Here is a 14,422-nt window from a genome sequence, read left to right as displayed (position 1 = left end):
AGACAGGTGCTGTCAATTGGTGCTGTTGGAAACTAACGTTACAACATCGTTGTAAGTTAACTAACGTTAAACAGCATTAATGTTTTATGCTAGCTGCACACAAAGTTGTTTATTAATGCTAGCTAGCTTAGCTATCCGTTCATTCAGTTAATTTAGCTAACCCAGCTAAAAAGCTAACGTTAGCCAATGCCTCTTCAACAGTTTTAGCTATTTTAAGAAGTTAAAACCCGGTCAAAACATTCCGATGTGATGATGTTAATGATGTTAACAAGCATTACACCACTATTAAAAACAATCTCACTAAACTGTTTGACTGTAACATCGTTCAACTTACCGTTATAAACTCATTCCCCAAAGCTTCCAGTCCGAACTGATCCAAAGAAAGAAACAGTTTGCGCGCTCATTCCGACGGCCCCGGGCCAGAACAACTACGATTCCGCTGACTGACTTCTGCTCCGGTATGAACCGGTTCGAAAGAAAAAAAAAGAAACAATTCGCGCGCTCGTTCCGACGAGTCCGGGCCAGAACTATTATGATTCCTCCGACTGATGGATGCTCACACCCACTCCTGAGTGTACACAGACTACATGCGGGCCGTATCTGGAACTGGGCAGTAAAACGGGCGTGACTGTTACACGGATCTGCCGGTTTGGAGGCGGATCCGGCCCAGAGTCAGCTGCTATCTGGGTTATAGCGGGATGCAAAATACAAACTGGGATCCAGAGAATGTCTAGTACACTAGAGCTTAAACTGTTCATTAAGCCTTACAAAGAAGTGTTACATCAAAGAATGTTATGTAACTTGAGCTTAAGTAAACAGGAATATTAGAATTTTTTTTTGTATAATGTAATTAAAAAAGAATATAACTAAGTCACTGAAAATCCTGTTACTGAAAGTTACTGAAACATACTGAAACATCACATATACTAAAGAAGACATTTTGAAAGTTTGAACATTGTCTTTGTCTTTTTTTGTCCCAGATTGAATGTGTCCCTCTGACAAAACAGCCTGGCCCCCTTAATAAAATTGGTCTAGAACCGCCACTGGATTTTTGACTTCCACTGGGTGGCGATGGGGCAGTGGATAAGATACTTACCTTTGGTGTGAGAGACCCGGGTCCAATTCCCTGAGCAAGACACTTTACCCCTAGTTGCTCCAGAGGCGTGAGACCTCTGACATATATAGCAATTTTAAGCCTCTGAAAAAGCGTCAGCTAAATGAATAAATGTAATGGGGAAAGTATGGGGCTTTTTTGTTCATTGCATGACTTTCAGTGTACACAAAGTCTCTCCACACCTTTAATATTTAATCAAATGTCCACTTTTGTGTAGTTGTGTTTGTGACAAAGTTTTACCAGTTTTATTTTATGTTGATTAAACGGATTAAACCTGCCAAATGATGACTGCATTGCTCTTGTCTACAGCAGACTAACGTTACTTCAAGCAGCGCACTGTGGGCACCGCCCTCAACAGTGTTGTCTGTCACTGCTACAAAACTGTTTTCTACCTGTTTTCTACTTCTCAGCTCGTTGTAAAAAGTCCCGTAATAAAACACACCAGACACAGCTAGCGGGCTAACAAGGTAAGTTAGGACATTAAGTTGAGACTACTTTTCACATAAAACCGTTTTCGCTGACATAATATTTGCTACTTCTAACTTGCATGAATGACTAAAGTGTTGTAATACTTCGTCGTAAGTTATCGTGTGACGGTCATCTGAAAACGAAAGTAAGTGTTAGTCGTTAGAGACAACATCATTAACTATGGTTAATACCAGGTAACGTTAACTTACACTTATTTTAATAACAATTAACGTTAGTGTGGTGTAATTACGGAACGTTAGCAAGCTCGTTTCGTGCCATTACCGTAACTAAATTACGTAACGTTAGTCAGTTGTCTTTATAATGCATAACACCGTATTTAACAATGCTGAAGGTTTTATCTTATTTAGAGCTTGCTGGTTCGGCATGTTTCCACTAAAGGCTTCAGTTAACCGTAGCCCCGTGTGAGACGGTGTATGAACGGTTTGAACTGAGAGCCACAAACCCCTCGCAACTACCAGACCAGATTGCATCGATTTTTAAGGCAAAGTAACGTTTCTGTTCACATCAATGCTGATGAATTTCTGAAGGAGAACGCTGGTGTTTGTTACCGATGTCTTTTTAAGCACATCATTTTAGACAGCTGTACTATTGATGGGCGGTTGAAGCTTTATGAAGTTTTGGGACAATTTCTTTTTGTGCCTGCGGAAATTTTAGCTTCCAACTCACTCTTATTAGTAGTTACCATAGACTGGATATAAAAAGGTAGTTAAAACTGTTACGTGTCGGGGCGTGGCCGTTAGGAAGTGGCTCACGAGAGCAGTCATACGTCACTTTCCTGCTGTCGGGACGACCACGCCTCCCTTTGAGTGGAAACAAGCACTGCAAAAGTGCAAGTGCCAGATTGAAAAAAATAGTGGCACCATGTCTAAAAGCTGCTGCATTGCATTTTGCACACAAAAACAAAAAAAAACTTCCCAACAGAGCGAGGGGCAGTAAAAGAAGACATCTGTGGCTTCAGGCCATCACCAGAGAGGATGTGAATGGTAAACTGTGGGACCATGCAAGTCAAAAGTGCACTTCATCCAGGCTATTTAATGATGTCACTGAGTAAATTATGTGTGTGCCGATTGTGCCTTTAGATCAATGAGAAAAGAGTCTTAATGATGGTGTAAATTAAAAATATGGGCTATTATAAAACACCTGCTTTTAGAATGGAATTTGGTTTTACAGTCTGTCCACTTGAAAGAGCGCTGGGAGCAGAGGGTATTTTCCATCCATGGTCAACCGCTTATCCTGCGTACAGGAGCCTACCCCAGCTGACCTTGGGCGAAAGGCTGGGTACAACCTGGACAGTTCGCCAGTCCATCGCAGGGCCACAAATAGACAGACAACCACTCACATTCACACCTAAGGACAATTTCAGAGACACCAGTTAACCTAGCATGCATGTCTTTGGACAGTGGGAGGAAGCCGGAGCACCCGGAGAGAACCCACACGGACAGAACATGCAAACTCCACACAGAAAGGCCAGGGCAACCGGGGTTTGAACCCACGACCTTGTTGCTGTGAGGCGACAGTGCTAACCACTGCAGCACCGCGCCGCCCACAGAGGGTATTTTAACATTAATAATTCACATAAATTGTGCTATCCTACCTTCTATTCTAATGAACTTTGTAAATAGCATAAAATAACGTAGGAGGTAAGGGTAAAGCAACCTGTTTTCTACTTCTCAGCTCGTAGTGAAAAGTTCCGTAATAAGCACAAAAAGCTATCTAAATAGACATAAACAAGAGTGCGGTTACACTTCGCCATAGCAATGTCCAATGTCACATTGGACAGACTTTGGACAGCAAAATAAAGTATCTTAATGACAGAAAAAGTGACAAATGTCAGAAATACATTACATGGATATTCAATAAGGTAGGCTAGTATATGTCAGGGTCGTCCACTTTGATGGAGACAGACTGAAAAGAAACATCATCACCTCATCAACCCCTATTTTTAAAAAGTGTTTCTATATAATGACACAGATCAACAACGATATAACAATTGTTTGCCTGACTGGCCATAAGATTTGAGCTCCTAATAGCTAAAAAGCAATACAGTTTTCTTATTTGATGCTGTTAAATTGGCAAAGACCTTGGGAGTTGCATTTACCACCATTCAAATTAGAGGAGCTACTTTCACCCAAAAAGGGGCAGGGGCATGATGCAGGGGCAAAGTAGCTAGGTGTGCTGCTCTCATCTATTGCTGTTGTGTTGTCTGGGGCTGTGACTATAAAAGAAGGAAGGGTCAAAACAATAAGTCAATATTAACTTTTAGGGTCACACAGGAACTGAACGTCGATCTTCCAGCTGAGAGTCCTGTGTTTGACCCATTCATCCATCAAATCTTCCACACTACTCCCTTCATGGACTTTTTCAACTATGTCACCTGACTTCCTAAATCCTTTACGGCAGAAAGCTAAGAATGCCCTTCGTTAGTTTCCAATGACACGATGGAAACTCTTAATGACACGATCGAGTTGCTTCTCTGAGCTGTGGTAACATTAGCCATGTTGGTGTTGAATGTGACAACTGGGGCATTGACACTGCCTCATGTGGTGTCGGAAAAAACAGAGAAAATGTTTTTCAACCGTAAAGCAATATTTTAGTGGAAACATCTGTGAGCTCTGCAAATGGCTATTGATTCATAGATCTCCAGATATAAAGTTTCTGGACGCATCGTTCAGCAGAGGTGATTTTTATTACCTGCCGATAATTTCATTCCCTCCAATTTTCAGACAAGGTGAGTGATAAATGTGTGAAATGAAATGAAAACTATGTACTGATTACCACATCTGATTCGTTCGGAAACGTGCGAGGTGGATGAGTATTCAGCAGAACAAATTTCTTAGCTGGCAAGAAATGCATCCCCTATTACTTTGGCTCGACCTTCACACTGTCGAGCCAAAACAGCCCAGAGAGAAGGCTAAACTGGTTCACGTCTGCTAAATAAATGGAGGGATGGAGCAAGTGTTTCATGAGAATGCAGGTGGCTGCAGCTCTCAGTGTAAGCCATAGAATATAGTCATAACTTAGCAGGCTATAGGTGTGGTATATTAAATGTTCCCTTCTGTTTACCTGTGTTTATGTTTGTTTGTGCGTGCTCTCCAGGTTGTGATGGCAGCAGGTGGAACCCCGGGGGCAAGGGTCACAGAATGTGTGACCAAGGTGTCGCTGAACATCTCCTGCGAGAATCTGCTCGACATGGACGCGTTCTCAAAGTCTGACCCTCTGTGTGTGCTTCTGATGAACACATCAGGGCCCCACTGGTGTGAGGTTAGTAGTTCTTCTACATGCACACATCAGGCTATTAAATGAAACTTTTAATTAGCTGTGCTAAGGTGCAGGCAAGTGTTGTACTCACACCAGTGAACACGAACTGTTTCATTAATGTTTCACTCATTGAAGAGGCGACTTAGTTTTAGTATATAACCATTACAGGTTACATTGTGAGGTTTAGATTTTATGTACTCACCCTAATGTAAGTCAAATCACCAGAGAGCAACGATGATCTAAAAGGCCAGAATGAACATCATCCTTAAGAATTTTGAGTATTTTTAAAAGTATTTCCAGTATTGGTAGACATTTTTGAAGTGGAAATGTTTGTACTTGCTCAAAAGAGTGTAAGATAGACACAATGTACAGAAAAAGTAACTGACTCTGAGACATGCATCTTTGTTAGATTGGACGGACAGAGAGAATCATGAACTGCCTTAATCCCAAGTTTTCCAAGACGTTTGTCGTCGACTACTACTTCGAGATGGTGCAGAGGCTGAGGTTTGAAGTGTACGACATTGATAGTGAAAGCTGCAGTCTGCAAGATGCTGACTTCCTGGGAGAACTGGAGTGTACCTTGGGTCAGGTTAGCCCTCTTTGCTCACCACAAAAAGTCATTTATCATCACAAATGCTTACTCATTGTGCTTCTTTCTCCTCGTTAGGGTTAAGCATCAAAACAATGCATATTAGTCCTTTTTATATTTTAGAATTATCATTTGAAGTGGTGATGGTGCCGTGACATTTCCAGTGAGAGTGTTTTTCTGTCCAGATTGTGTCCTCAAGGAAACTAACGAAACCACTTGTCATGAAGAACAAGGCACCTGCAGGGAAAGGAACCATTACTGTGAGTTACTTGCACTGAGTGTGAATCACATTCGGAGCGTTAAGTGTACACGTGTTCCTTGGTGTTTTTGCACTTACTTGATATTTTTAACACAATGCTGTTTCATGTTTTGTAGATAGGTGCTGAAGAAATAACTGACAATAGGGTGGTGGAGTTTGAAGTTGCAGCTAGAAAACTGGATAAAAAGGTATTGCTGTACATTTTAATTATGTTTAGGAATTTATCTATCTTATCTTTAATCTAACTGGAATAAAAAAAATCTGAAACATTGCTGTGGTCTTTGCTAGCGGAGGTGAGTTTTTATGAATAGAAAAACATTCTCTAATATCTTATTTTAACTATATAAACTATAACTACATATCAGGGCTACAGCGGCTACAACAATACCATGTTGAGACCGCAAGAGCTGTTATTGGTCAGCTTGGCTTTTGTGTGTTTTCTCTTACAAGCATGTTGATAGTCAAGGCAACATTAAACAAGGAAGAAAGGATCATGTGCATGATGCATCTGTCTAGTGTAGTAAGTCATTTATTTGATTCAGCTTCATTTTATTTCCTGATTTATTTCCAGGATTTCTTTGGCAAATCTGATCCTTACCTGGAATTCTACAAGCAGACAGAAACTGGATGGCAGCTCGCTCACAGGACAGAGGTATACTCGCTGCTATCAGGTCCAAGGAATGTTGGACAGTGCATGTGCAAGTAAAGCCGTAACTAAAATGTGGCATGACACACAATTGATGCATTTGAACAGTCAGAGCGTCTTTTGATCTGTGCTGTTATGCAGGTGGTGAAATGCAACCTAAACCCAGTATGGAGGCCATTCCGAATCCCGCTGCAGTCGTTGTGTGGAGGAGACGTGGAGAAATCTATAAAGGTACACGTTCACTCGCGCATAGACTGTAAGGCATTGTGACTGATGAGCCTTTTTCTGCAAGGTTGCTATTGGGAGGACATTTTGGGCTTTTCAGTGCTCCATACAATCTAGTTTATTTCTGTTTACTGTTTTATATTTTTAGTACATGTTGTCTGCTTTCTAGCAGAAGGGAAATACAAACTGCATTTTATTTTACCACCCTGTTGTAATATGACGATTAAATTGACCTTTTATCTTGTATCAACCAAAAACAAACATTTTTGAAAACTGAAGCATTTTTATTGCGTGATGTTAATTCACTAAAATACTAAATCAAGGCCACAACGGTGCTCCTGCCTGCGCTTTATTTTCTGCATGTCTACAGTAAGGGTCTGATAATCTTGGCACAAATAAAGAAATGTGTGTTAGCATTAGCTTATGTATGTTTTTCGTTTCCAATCTCTAACCCTGTAAAAGCACGCTTGTCAGGAAGAGATGCTTTCCAGTCAGCCATGCACGTGAGTTTACTGTTCCCACCGTGAGTGCTCTTCACTTTAGGATGCAGTGTCAAGACCAGCCTGGATGCATCTGCGTCTATCATCAATTTTGTGGAGTTTGGCGAATTGGTCAACTTACCTGTTAAACTATGAGTGCATAGTCACCACAATCATCCTGTGTCCCTAGTGGATCATGGACTTTTAGTGTGTGGTTGATCACAATACACCTAACTCCATCAGGTCTTTAATGTTTTATTTGTATTTTATTTTTTAAAGCATATGAAATATCTGCAGGCCACATTATGATGCTAATGCCACTGTCAATTCCAGTGGCCTACGATCATTCAGATATTTATTATTTAAATGTCCTGATGAATATTACATTACTAACAGGTAAGTTAACCAATGGGACAATTGAGTTGGATCCCTTTTTTTTAGTTACCCATGAGATTTCATCTTATGGCGCTTTTCCATTACCAGTACCAGCTCAACTCGACTCCACTCTACTCGACTCGGTTTGGCCATGCTCCGTTTTCCATTGCAGATTAGATAGTACCCCTCAGAGTAGCTTGTCGTCATAGCGACGCCACACACAACTGCCGCGACATAAGATTCAATGCGACACACACAGCTTTCTCTTTTTTAAGTTAAAACGTTTCAACATTCCTCAGAATATAAAGACAGATAAGCGGTATGAAAACCTTCCAGCTGTGTTTTCCTCTGCTGTTGTTGCTGCAGCGGTCTGTGTGACGGCGGGAGCAGAGGGCTCTGTGAGCGGGCGGCTGGCCTCGGGAGCTCCTTCCGCGGGTTGGCGCAGGCATCCCCCGCAGCCACTTGCGGAGCTCCTCAACTCCAAAAACTTCCAAGCACATTTTTGTTCCGCCATCATTTTTCGTAAAACTGTCAATATTCGAAACCTACACAGTTGATTTCTCACCTCAAAACTTATCAGAAGTGGATTTAGTGATGAAATTACATATGAAAACTTTAAAATATAAAACTTTCTGTTGCTGGCCTCAGCTCATTTGGAACCTCGACGGAGGTGAGGTGACACAAAAACAGTACTTTGAAGCTTGTACAGGTACAACATTTCTACAATGGAAAACCAAACAAAGGTGAGCCGAGTTGAGCTGGTACTGTGCAGTGGAAAAGGGGCTATATAGACTGAGTAAAGCATCACACAGTTTGTGTAATACTGTGTCTAGACCTGTTTGCCTTCTGCCTGTTTTCTCAACACTCAAAGCACTCAGAAGATACAGTGTGTAGATTCTGCGCAAATACTCTGTGTATCTTGCTCACTCTAAAGGAGGTGGTGGGACCCTTCCCATTCTGTTTGCCATTTAGAGGGCTTGTGTGTGTTTCTGTTCTGATTTTTCTACATCAGGGCGTTGCCTTACACTTAAAGCGTCACCCCCAGAGCAAGCTTATGTCTCATCTGCTTTGATTGTGACACACTGATGATAGTTCATCAGTTAAATAGAAGAGTTTCGCGGAGTTGTCATGTTTCTCCTAACTGTCTGTGTTTCCTAGGTGGATTGTTATGACTACAACAACAGCGGATCTCACGACTTTATTGGATCCTTTGAGACCACCCTCTGCCAAATACAGCAGGCATCACAAACATATGCAGTAAGCTATCTCTCTCTCTCTCTCTCTCTCTCTGTTGGTTTGTCAGTTTTGCCATTTTCCTTAAGTATAAATGTCCAAAAACTGGCGATGAAATACAAAAAAACAAAATTTTTTCTCCTACAAACATTTTATGAAGCTTGAACGGTATTTCCTGACACTTGCATGTTATGTTTGTGCTCCTTTCAGGCCGAGTTTGAATGCTGCAATAGTAAGAAGAAACAGAAGAAGAAAGGATACAAAAACTCTGGTGTCGTCATTATAAAAAAATGCAAGGTACTGTGGTTTTCTGAACTAGTTGTTTTCTTAGTTTAGTAAATGCATATTCCACAAGTCAGTTGCAAGACGGAGAGATGTTCAGATGGCTGAAACTGTGATACTACATGGATATCAAATGTTTGTTAGGGTGGTACATGTTGTAAGCGTGCATATTTGTTTTCAGATAGTGAAGGAGTATACGTTTCTGGATTACATCATGGGTGGCTGTCAGATTAACTTCACTGTGAGTACTAAAAAAATTATGAATCTTTGGGGAAACATGCTGGGGCATACTGAGGATTTAATGTCTTCAGGAAACATTTGCTAAGATCTTGTCAAAGCATTACCGGATTTCATGTTCTCTGTATTTAATGATGTATCCCCCCCGGCCAGATTGCTATTGATTTCACAGGCTCCAACGGGGATCCCAACTCTCCCCAGTCCCTCCATTACATCAACCCACAAGGCTACAATGAATACCTGGCTGCTATCTGGGCAGTGGGTAGTGTCATCCAGGACTATGACAGGTAAATAGATTGTTATACATCAGGTATTGTGCTGGTAAACTAAGTAGATGAAAAACCCACCATGAATGATTTAAGCAGAGCGGTGTGTTTTGCTTTAGTTAGTCAGACAGACCAATTTAAAATATTTGAGGCAGAAAAAAAAAAGTTTGATTTCAAAAATGTTTCAAACAACAAAACAGTGAATGTTTCTGGTTGGCCCCCAGTAACATTTCCGTATCATTTTCAACACTGCACAAGTCTGGACTGAAAGTCTCTGCGATTGACATAAAGACCGCATTCTAAGATGACTTTAATACATTTCTCATCATCATCTCTTGTGGACAAAATCTGTGGATTCACTATGAGAAGCAGGGGCGAGCATTCAGAGAAGCGCCTCCTGTAAATGCGCTGTGATATCTTAATGAAGCTGTAAGAATGTAATAACGGATGGATGAAGCCAGCAGTGTTACCCATTCAAAGTCTGAAAATACCTCTAGTCTAATAATTGTATATGTAAACTTGGAGAAAACCTATTTTGTTCCACTTTCTTCTGTAGTGACAAGATGTTCCCTGCTTTTGGATTTGGAGCCCAGGTCCCTCCTACAATGCAGGTGATTGTTTGTGTTAGTCAAAATATACCTTGATGTTTGTGTCTCCATGTGATCAATACATTCTCTATCGGTATTTGTTAAGACACCTTGACGATGATTATTTAGAAATGTTGCATATTGTAGGGTGCAGTGATTGATATTTGTATGCATTTTTACGTCTATGACTGATTTTAGAATTTAATGTATTTTGAACTTGTAATAATTGTCTAAGTTGTATTAGTATTTGCGTTGACCTGCCGAGGAACTGCAGATGGAAATTAGCTAGCACCTAAATCTGGTACAGTGCATCTCTTCTAATGTTGTACATGGTGCCTGACAAATAAGTGTAATAAACTCTAATATGTGAACAAGCTTGCCTTGGATCGATGTAACTCAGGTCAGCTCAGATAAATTGGCATAGGACCCAGATTAATTGTTGTTTTGTGTTTGCAGGTGTGCCACGAGTTTCCCATCAACTTTAACCCATCGAATCCCTTCTGTGCAGGTAATACCAGACTGATGCTAATGTGATTTCACACTGCTGTGTGTTTAATGAGACAGAACATGACGTGTAGGCCATTTAGCAAATTTAGCTGCGAGGCACAACTGGAGTATGATTAGAATTTTCCAATCCAAGCTCGGCACTGTATGACATGAGATTGATATAATTTGTTCTTCCACGGAAAATTTGGCATGAGGTGTTCAAACCAGAAACCAGTGGAGAAATGATACATATCTATTCATTCCAAATACGATGAAATATGTGTAAATCGATGCTCACCACGTCCCATTTGTGTGCGTGTTTATGTGGTTTTTAGGTATAGAAGGCGTGGTCCACGCCTACCAGCACTGTCTGCCCCAAGTGAAGCTTTACGGTCCCACTAACTTTTCTCCAATCATCAACCACGTTGCCGGTTTTGGCAGACAAGCCTTACAGCAGAAAACTGCATCTGTAAGTCAATGGAACTCTAAAATCTATTAAAGTAGTATAATTGTAGCTGTTGTATGCAACTGTTTGTTATTGATGAGCAACAAAAAGTCAGTTCTTCTTTTCCACACAATAACTAACACTTCCATTTAATCCATTCTGTTTCGTGTGTCGTTCCCCGTTATGTCACTGTGCCACAGCAATACTTTGTTCTGCTGATCATCACTGACGGGGTGATCACAGACATGGATCAGACACGCAGTGCCATCGTCAACGCCTCTCGCCTTCCCATGTCCATCATCATTGTTGGAGTAGGGGGGGCAGACTTCAGTGCCATGGAGTTCCTGGATGGAGACGACGGCATTTTGCGCTCTGCTGCAGGCGAGGCTGCCATGCGGGACATTGTGCAGTTTGTGCCATTCAGACAGTTCCAAAATGTAAGCTGATATCATAAAGCAAAGTGTTTGTGGGCATGCACCACCTAATCTTCTTTATAACACTTAAATAATGCACGCATTTGAATGCACATCTTATTTTAGGCAGGTACTGCAGCCCTTTCCCAAAGCGTACTGGCAGAGTTGCCGCAGCAAGTGGCCTCCTTCTTCAACTCATTTGACCTGAAGCCTCCCTGTGAGCCCAGTCCTTCCTAGAAATGTAGGAGTACCCCCAACAACACACTGACCCCTCCTTCTTCCCCGCATTTGACCCAAAGCTGCATGAATTTGCATAGAAGCATAATTGTACAACCAACTTAACTTTACTCATCAGCCAAACAAAACAAACAAGATAAAAGATAAATATAAGATAAAGGTGTACACTCTAGTAGGCAGATTTTGTTACCTTTGGACAGAGCCAGGCTAGCTTTTCCGCTCTGCTTACTGTCTTTGCGTTAAGCTGCTCTAACCGGCTGTTGCCTGTAGCTGTATATTTAGTGTTCAGATGTGAGAGCCGTATTGATCCTCTCATCCAACTCTCTGACAGAGAGTAAAAAAACACATTTCCCAAAATGTTAAACAATTGCTTTAATGCATAAAGATCTCATATATACCAGTACCATGCATATGTTGTGAGAAATCAAGTGCACAGTAACTCGTATATTCACTGACCTCATGAGCCTAACTCATTGCAGGATATTTCACAGTTCACAGAATAATAATATTAAAATGATATATTTACTTTATTTAAGGCTGGAGTAATTTTCCAGACTCCGCCCGACACCACACCAACATCATGCTTGGGCTACTTTTTAGTCAGTCATAAGCAGTTGTTTTAAGATTTGCAATATGATCTGTCTGTCTAGTTTGTCTAATGTGTCACCTTTTTGTACTATGTCTCATTGCACTAATTAAAAAAAAAGATGGGAACTATGATAAGATATGAAACAGTAGTGTTGCCACTGTCAGTATTGAAACATCACTTCATTTGCACACATATTTGCAATGTTGTACACTTGTATACTAGAGTTCCTCGCTCGGTGTATTAGCAGTTCAGCTGCAACAGACCTCAGGAAACATTCATATACTAATCATAATGCTCCACACCTCTGGCTCATCTCTGCAACTCCCGGCTTCGCTGATATGGTTGCTACAGTTCGTTCTCTATCCTTCTGCATTTTGATTTGTTTGTCACCCTCACTGTGTTACTCTTTCTCTACCCCTTCCACTTAGAGTCCTCAGGAAATGCTTGCTCGGAATGTCTTGGCAGAAGTCCCAGGTCAGGTGGCGGGCTTCTTCAGTGCCATGAGTTTGAGGCCACCCCATAGCGACACTCCCCTCCCTGCCCTCGCAGCCTCTGAACCCTCCAGTTTAGTATCCTGAGGACCTTTGTTTTTTGTTCAGGATACCACATGAACATGCAGCATCCAGTCTGGAAGTTTTGTGATGATTTGTAAATACTATGTACCAATCAAGCCATGGGGTTTACACAGATATTGTCAAACATTTATTAACATCTACTTAATGTAGATACTTAATCTGACACATATGATTTTATGCGACTAAGTACCAGGATTGTTAAGAATGTAATTTCTTAATTTATTGATCTGCACAGTCTAATGAATGAGTTGACACCAGTGTGACTTGACTGAAGGAAATTAAGGTTGCTAATAACAGTCTGTCAAGTTGTCAGAATGTCTATATGAATGGGCTGGAGTACTTAATGTGTTCTCCGTGTCTCTGCTAATACTTCTCCAGTATCTCCATATTACAATGACAATAATGAATCCATACATAATGGTTGGATGTGTTTGTTTAAATGAATACTTTATTTAGATTTTACACTACAAAAAACTATTGCGTTATGTCCTTGCTGCTGTTTTGTACTTCAATCAATTTCTGTTTTTAAATTCAGTTCCATGTTTGATTTTCATACTATTTGGTGCTTACTTGAAGCAATTATCACCAGTAACAGTGATGAGCTTCATTTAGTAAAATGCATGTTTACATTGATGTACATAGGAAGTACAGTCTGTCTTAAAAGGAATAAGTAAAACTTATCACTTAGCTGACGAAAATGGCCAAAGACAGCACTGATCAGTGGCGTTGCCTTATGTAATATACTTGTCTTTGTTATGGACTTTGATTTTTAATCATTATTTCATGTAAATATGATATGTAATAACATTAAAGAAGAAGTGCATTATGCATTCTTGAAATGTGACTGTGTGTGTATCATAGAAGTTAGACATGGGAAGTACATACATTCATAGATGTAAATTACTGTACATATTGAATTGATTATATTTACATTACATTTATTCATTTAGCTGACGCTTTTATCCAAAGTGACTTACAATTGCTATATATGTCAGAGGTTGCACGCCTCTGGAGCAACCAGGTGTCAAGTGTCTTGCTCAGGGACACATTAGTGTGTCACAGAGGGGAATTGAACCCAGGTTATTAGGTCTTTATTCACCACTGAAAACATAGTTCTGTATATTATAAAAATCGACCGGTAGATCGAGAGCTTTGCCTTACGGCTCAGCTCTCTTTTCGCCACAACGGTGCGGTAAAGTGAGTGCATTACCGCCCCCGCTGCTCCGATTCTCCAGCCAATCTCCTGCTCCAGTCTCCCCTCACTCATGAACAAGACCCCGAGGTACTTGAACTCCTTCACTTGGGGTAAGGACTCATTCCCTACCTGGAGTTGGTACTCCACCGGTTTCCTGCTGAGAACCATGGCCACAGATTTAGAGGTGCTACTCTTCATCCCAACCGCTTTGCACTCGGCTGCGAACCGATCCAGTGAGAGCTGAAGGTCACGGACCGATGATGCCATCAGGACCACATCATCCGCAAAAAGCAGCGATGAGATCCCAAGCCCCCCGAACCGCAGCCCCTCCTCGCCATGACTACGCCTCGATATCCTGTCCATGAATATCACAAACAGGATAGGTGACAAAGCGCAGCCCTGGCGAAGGCCAACCCTCACCTGGAAAGAGTCCGACTTACTGC

The 14,422-nt window shown here is 41.1% G+C and overlaps 1 protein-coding gene across 3 annotated transcripts; it reads left to right on the top strand.

The window, feature by feature from the left end:
* The first annotated feature begins 1,476 nt into the window (after positions 1-1,476).
* LOC123979354 (copine-3-like) lies at positions 1,477-13,623 on the top strand. Of its 3 annotated transcripts, XM_046063275.1 has the most exons (17): positions 1,477-1,581; positions 4,700-4,864; positions 5,271-5,450; positions 5,636-5,710; positions 5,826-5,897; positions 6,281-6,361; positions 6,497-6,586; positions 8,593-8,691; positions 8,878-8,964; positions 9,131-9,190; positions 9,340-9,473; positions 10,009-10,063; positions 10,496-10,547; positions 10,861-10,994; positions 11,171-11,407; positions 11,510-11,624; positions 12,638-12,776. In XM_046063275.1, the coding sequence occupies exons 2-16, from the start codon at positions 4,706-4,708 to the stop codon at positions 11,618-11,620; spliced, it is 1,626 nt and encodes a 541-aa protein (XP_045919231.1). In that variant the 5' UTR covers positions 1,477-1,581; positions 4,700-4,705; the 3' UTR covers positions 11,621-11,624; positions 12,638-12,776. The 3 variants fall into 3 exon arrangements, with proteins under 3 accessions (XP_045919231.1, XP_045919217.1, XP_045919223.1); XM_046063261.1 differs by lacking the exon at positions 11,510-11,624 and having other exon boundaries at positions 12,638-13,623; XM_046063267.1 differs by lacking the exons at positions 1,477-1,581; positions 11,510-11,624 and adding an exon at positions 1,666-1,727 and having other exon boundaries at positions 12,638-13,623.
* Positions 13,624-14,422: the final 799 nt, after the last annotated feature.

Source organism: Micropterus dolomieu, linkage group LG01, assembly GCF_021292245.1.
Source record: "Micropterus dolomieu isolate WLL.071019.BEF.003 ecotype Adirondacks linkage group LG01, ASM2129224v1, whole genome shotgun sequence".
In the NCBI taxonomy this organism is placed as follows: Eukaryota; Metazoa; Chordata; class Actinopteri; order Centrarchiformes; family Centrarchidae; genus Micropterus; species Micropterus dolomieu.
The sequence above is the reverse complement of the archived record's forward strand: the minus strand, read 5'-3'. Positions and strand labels throughout refer to the sequence as shown.

Excerpts from the sequence above, each read along its gene's own strand:
- LOC123979354 (XM_046063261.1), top strand. The coding sequence starts at position 4,706 with ATGGCAGCAGGTGGAACCCCGGGGGCAAGGGTCACAGAATGTGTGACC. Across the intron at positions 9,474-10,008 it reads GTCATCCAGGACTATGACAG|TGACAAGATGTTCCCTGCTT; the intron begins GTAAATAGATTG and ends TTTCTTCTGTAG. Across the intron at positions 11,408-12,637 it reads CATTCAGACAGTTCCAAAAT|AGTCCTCAGGAAATGCTTGC; the intron begins GTAAGCTGATAT and ends CCTTCCACTTAG.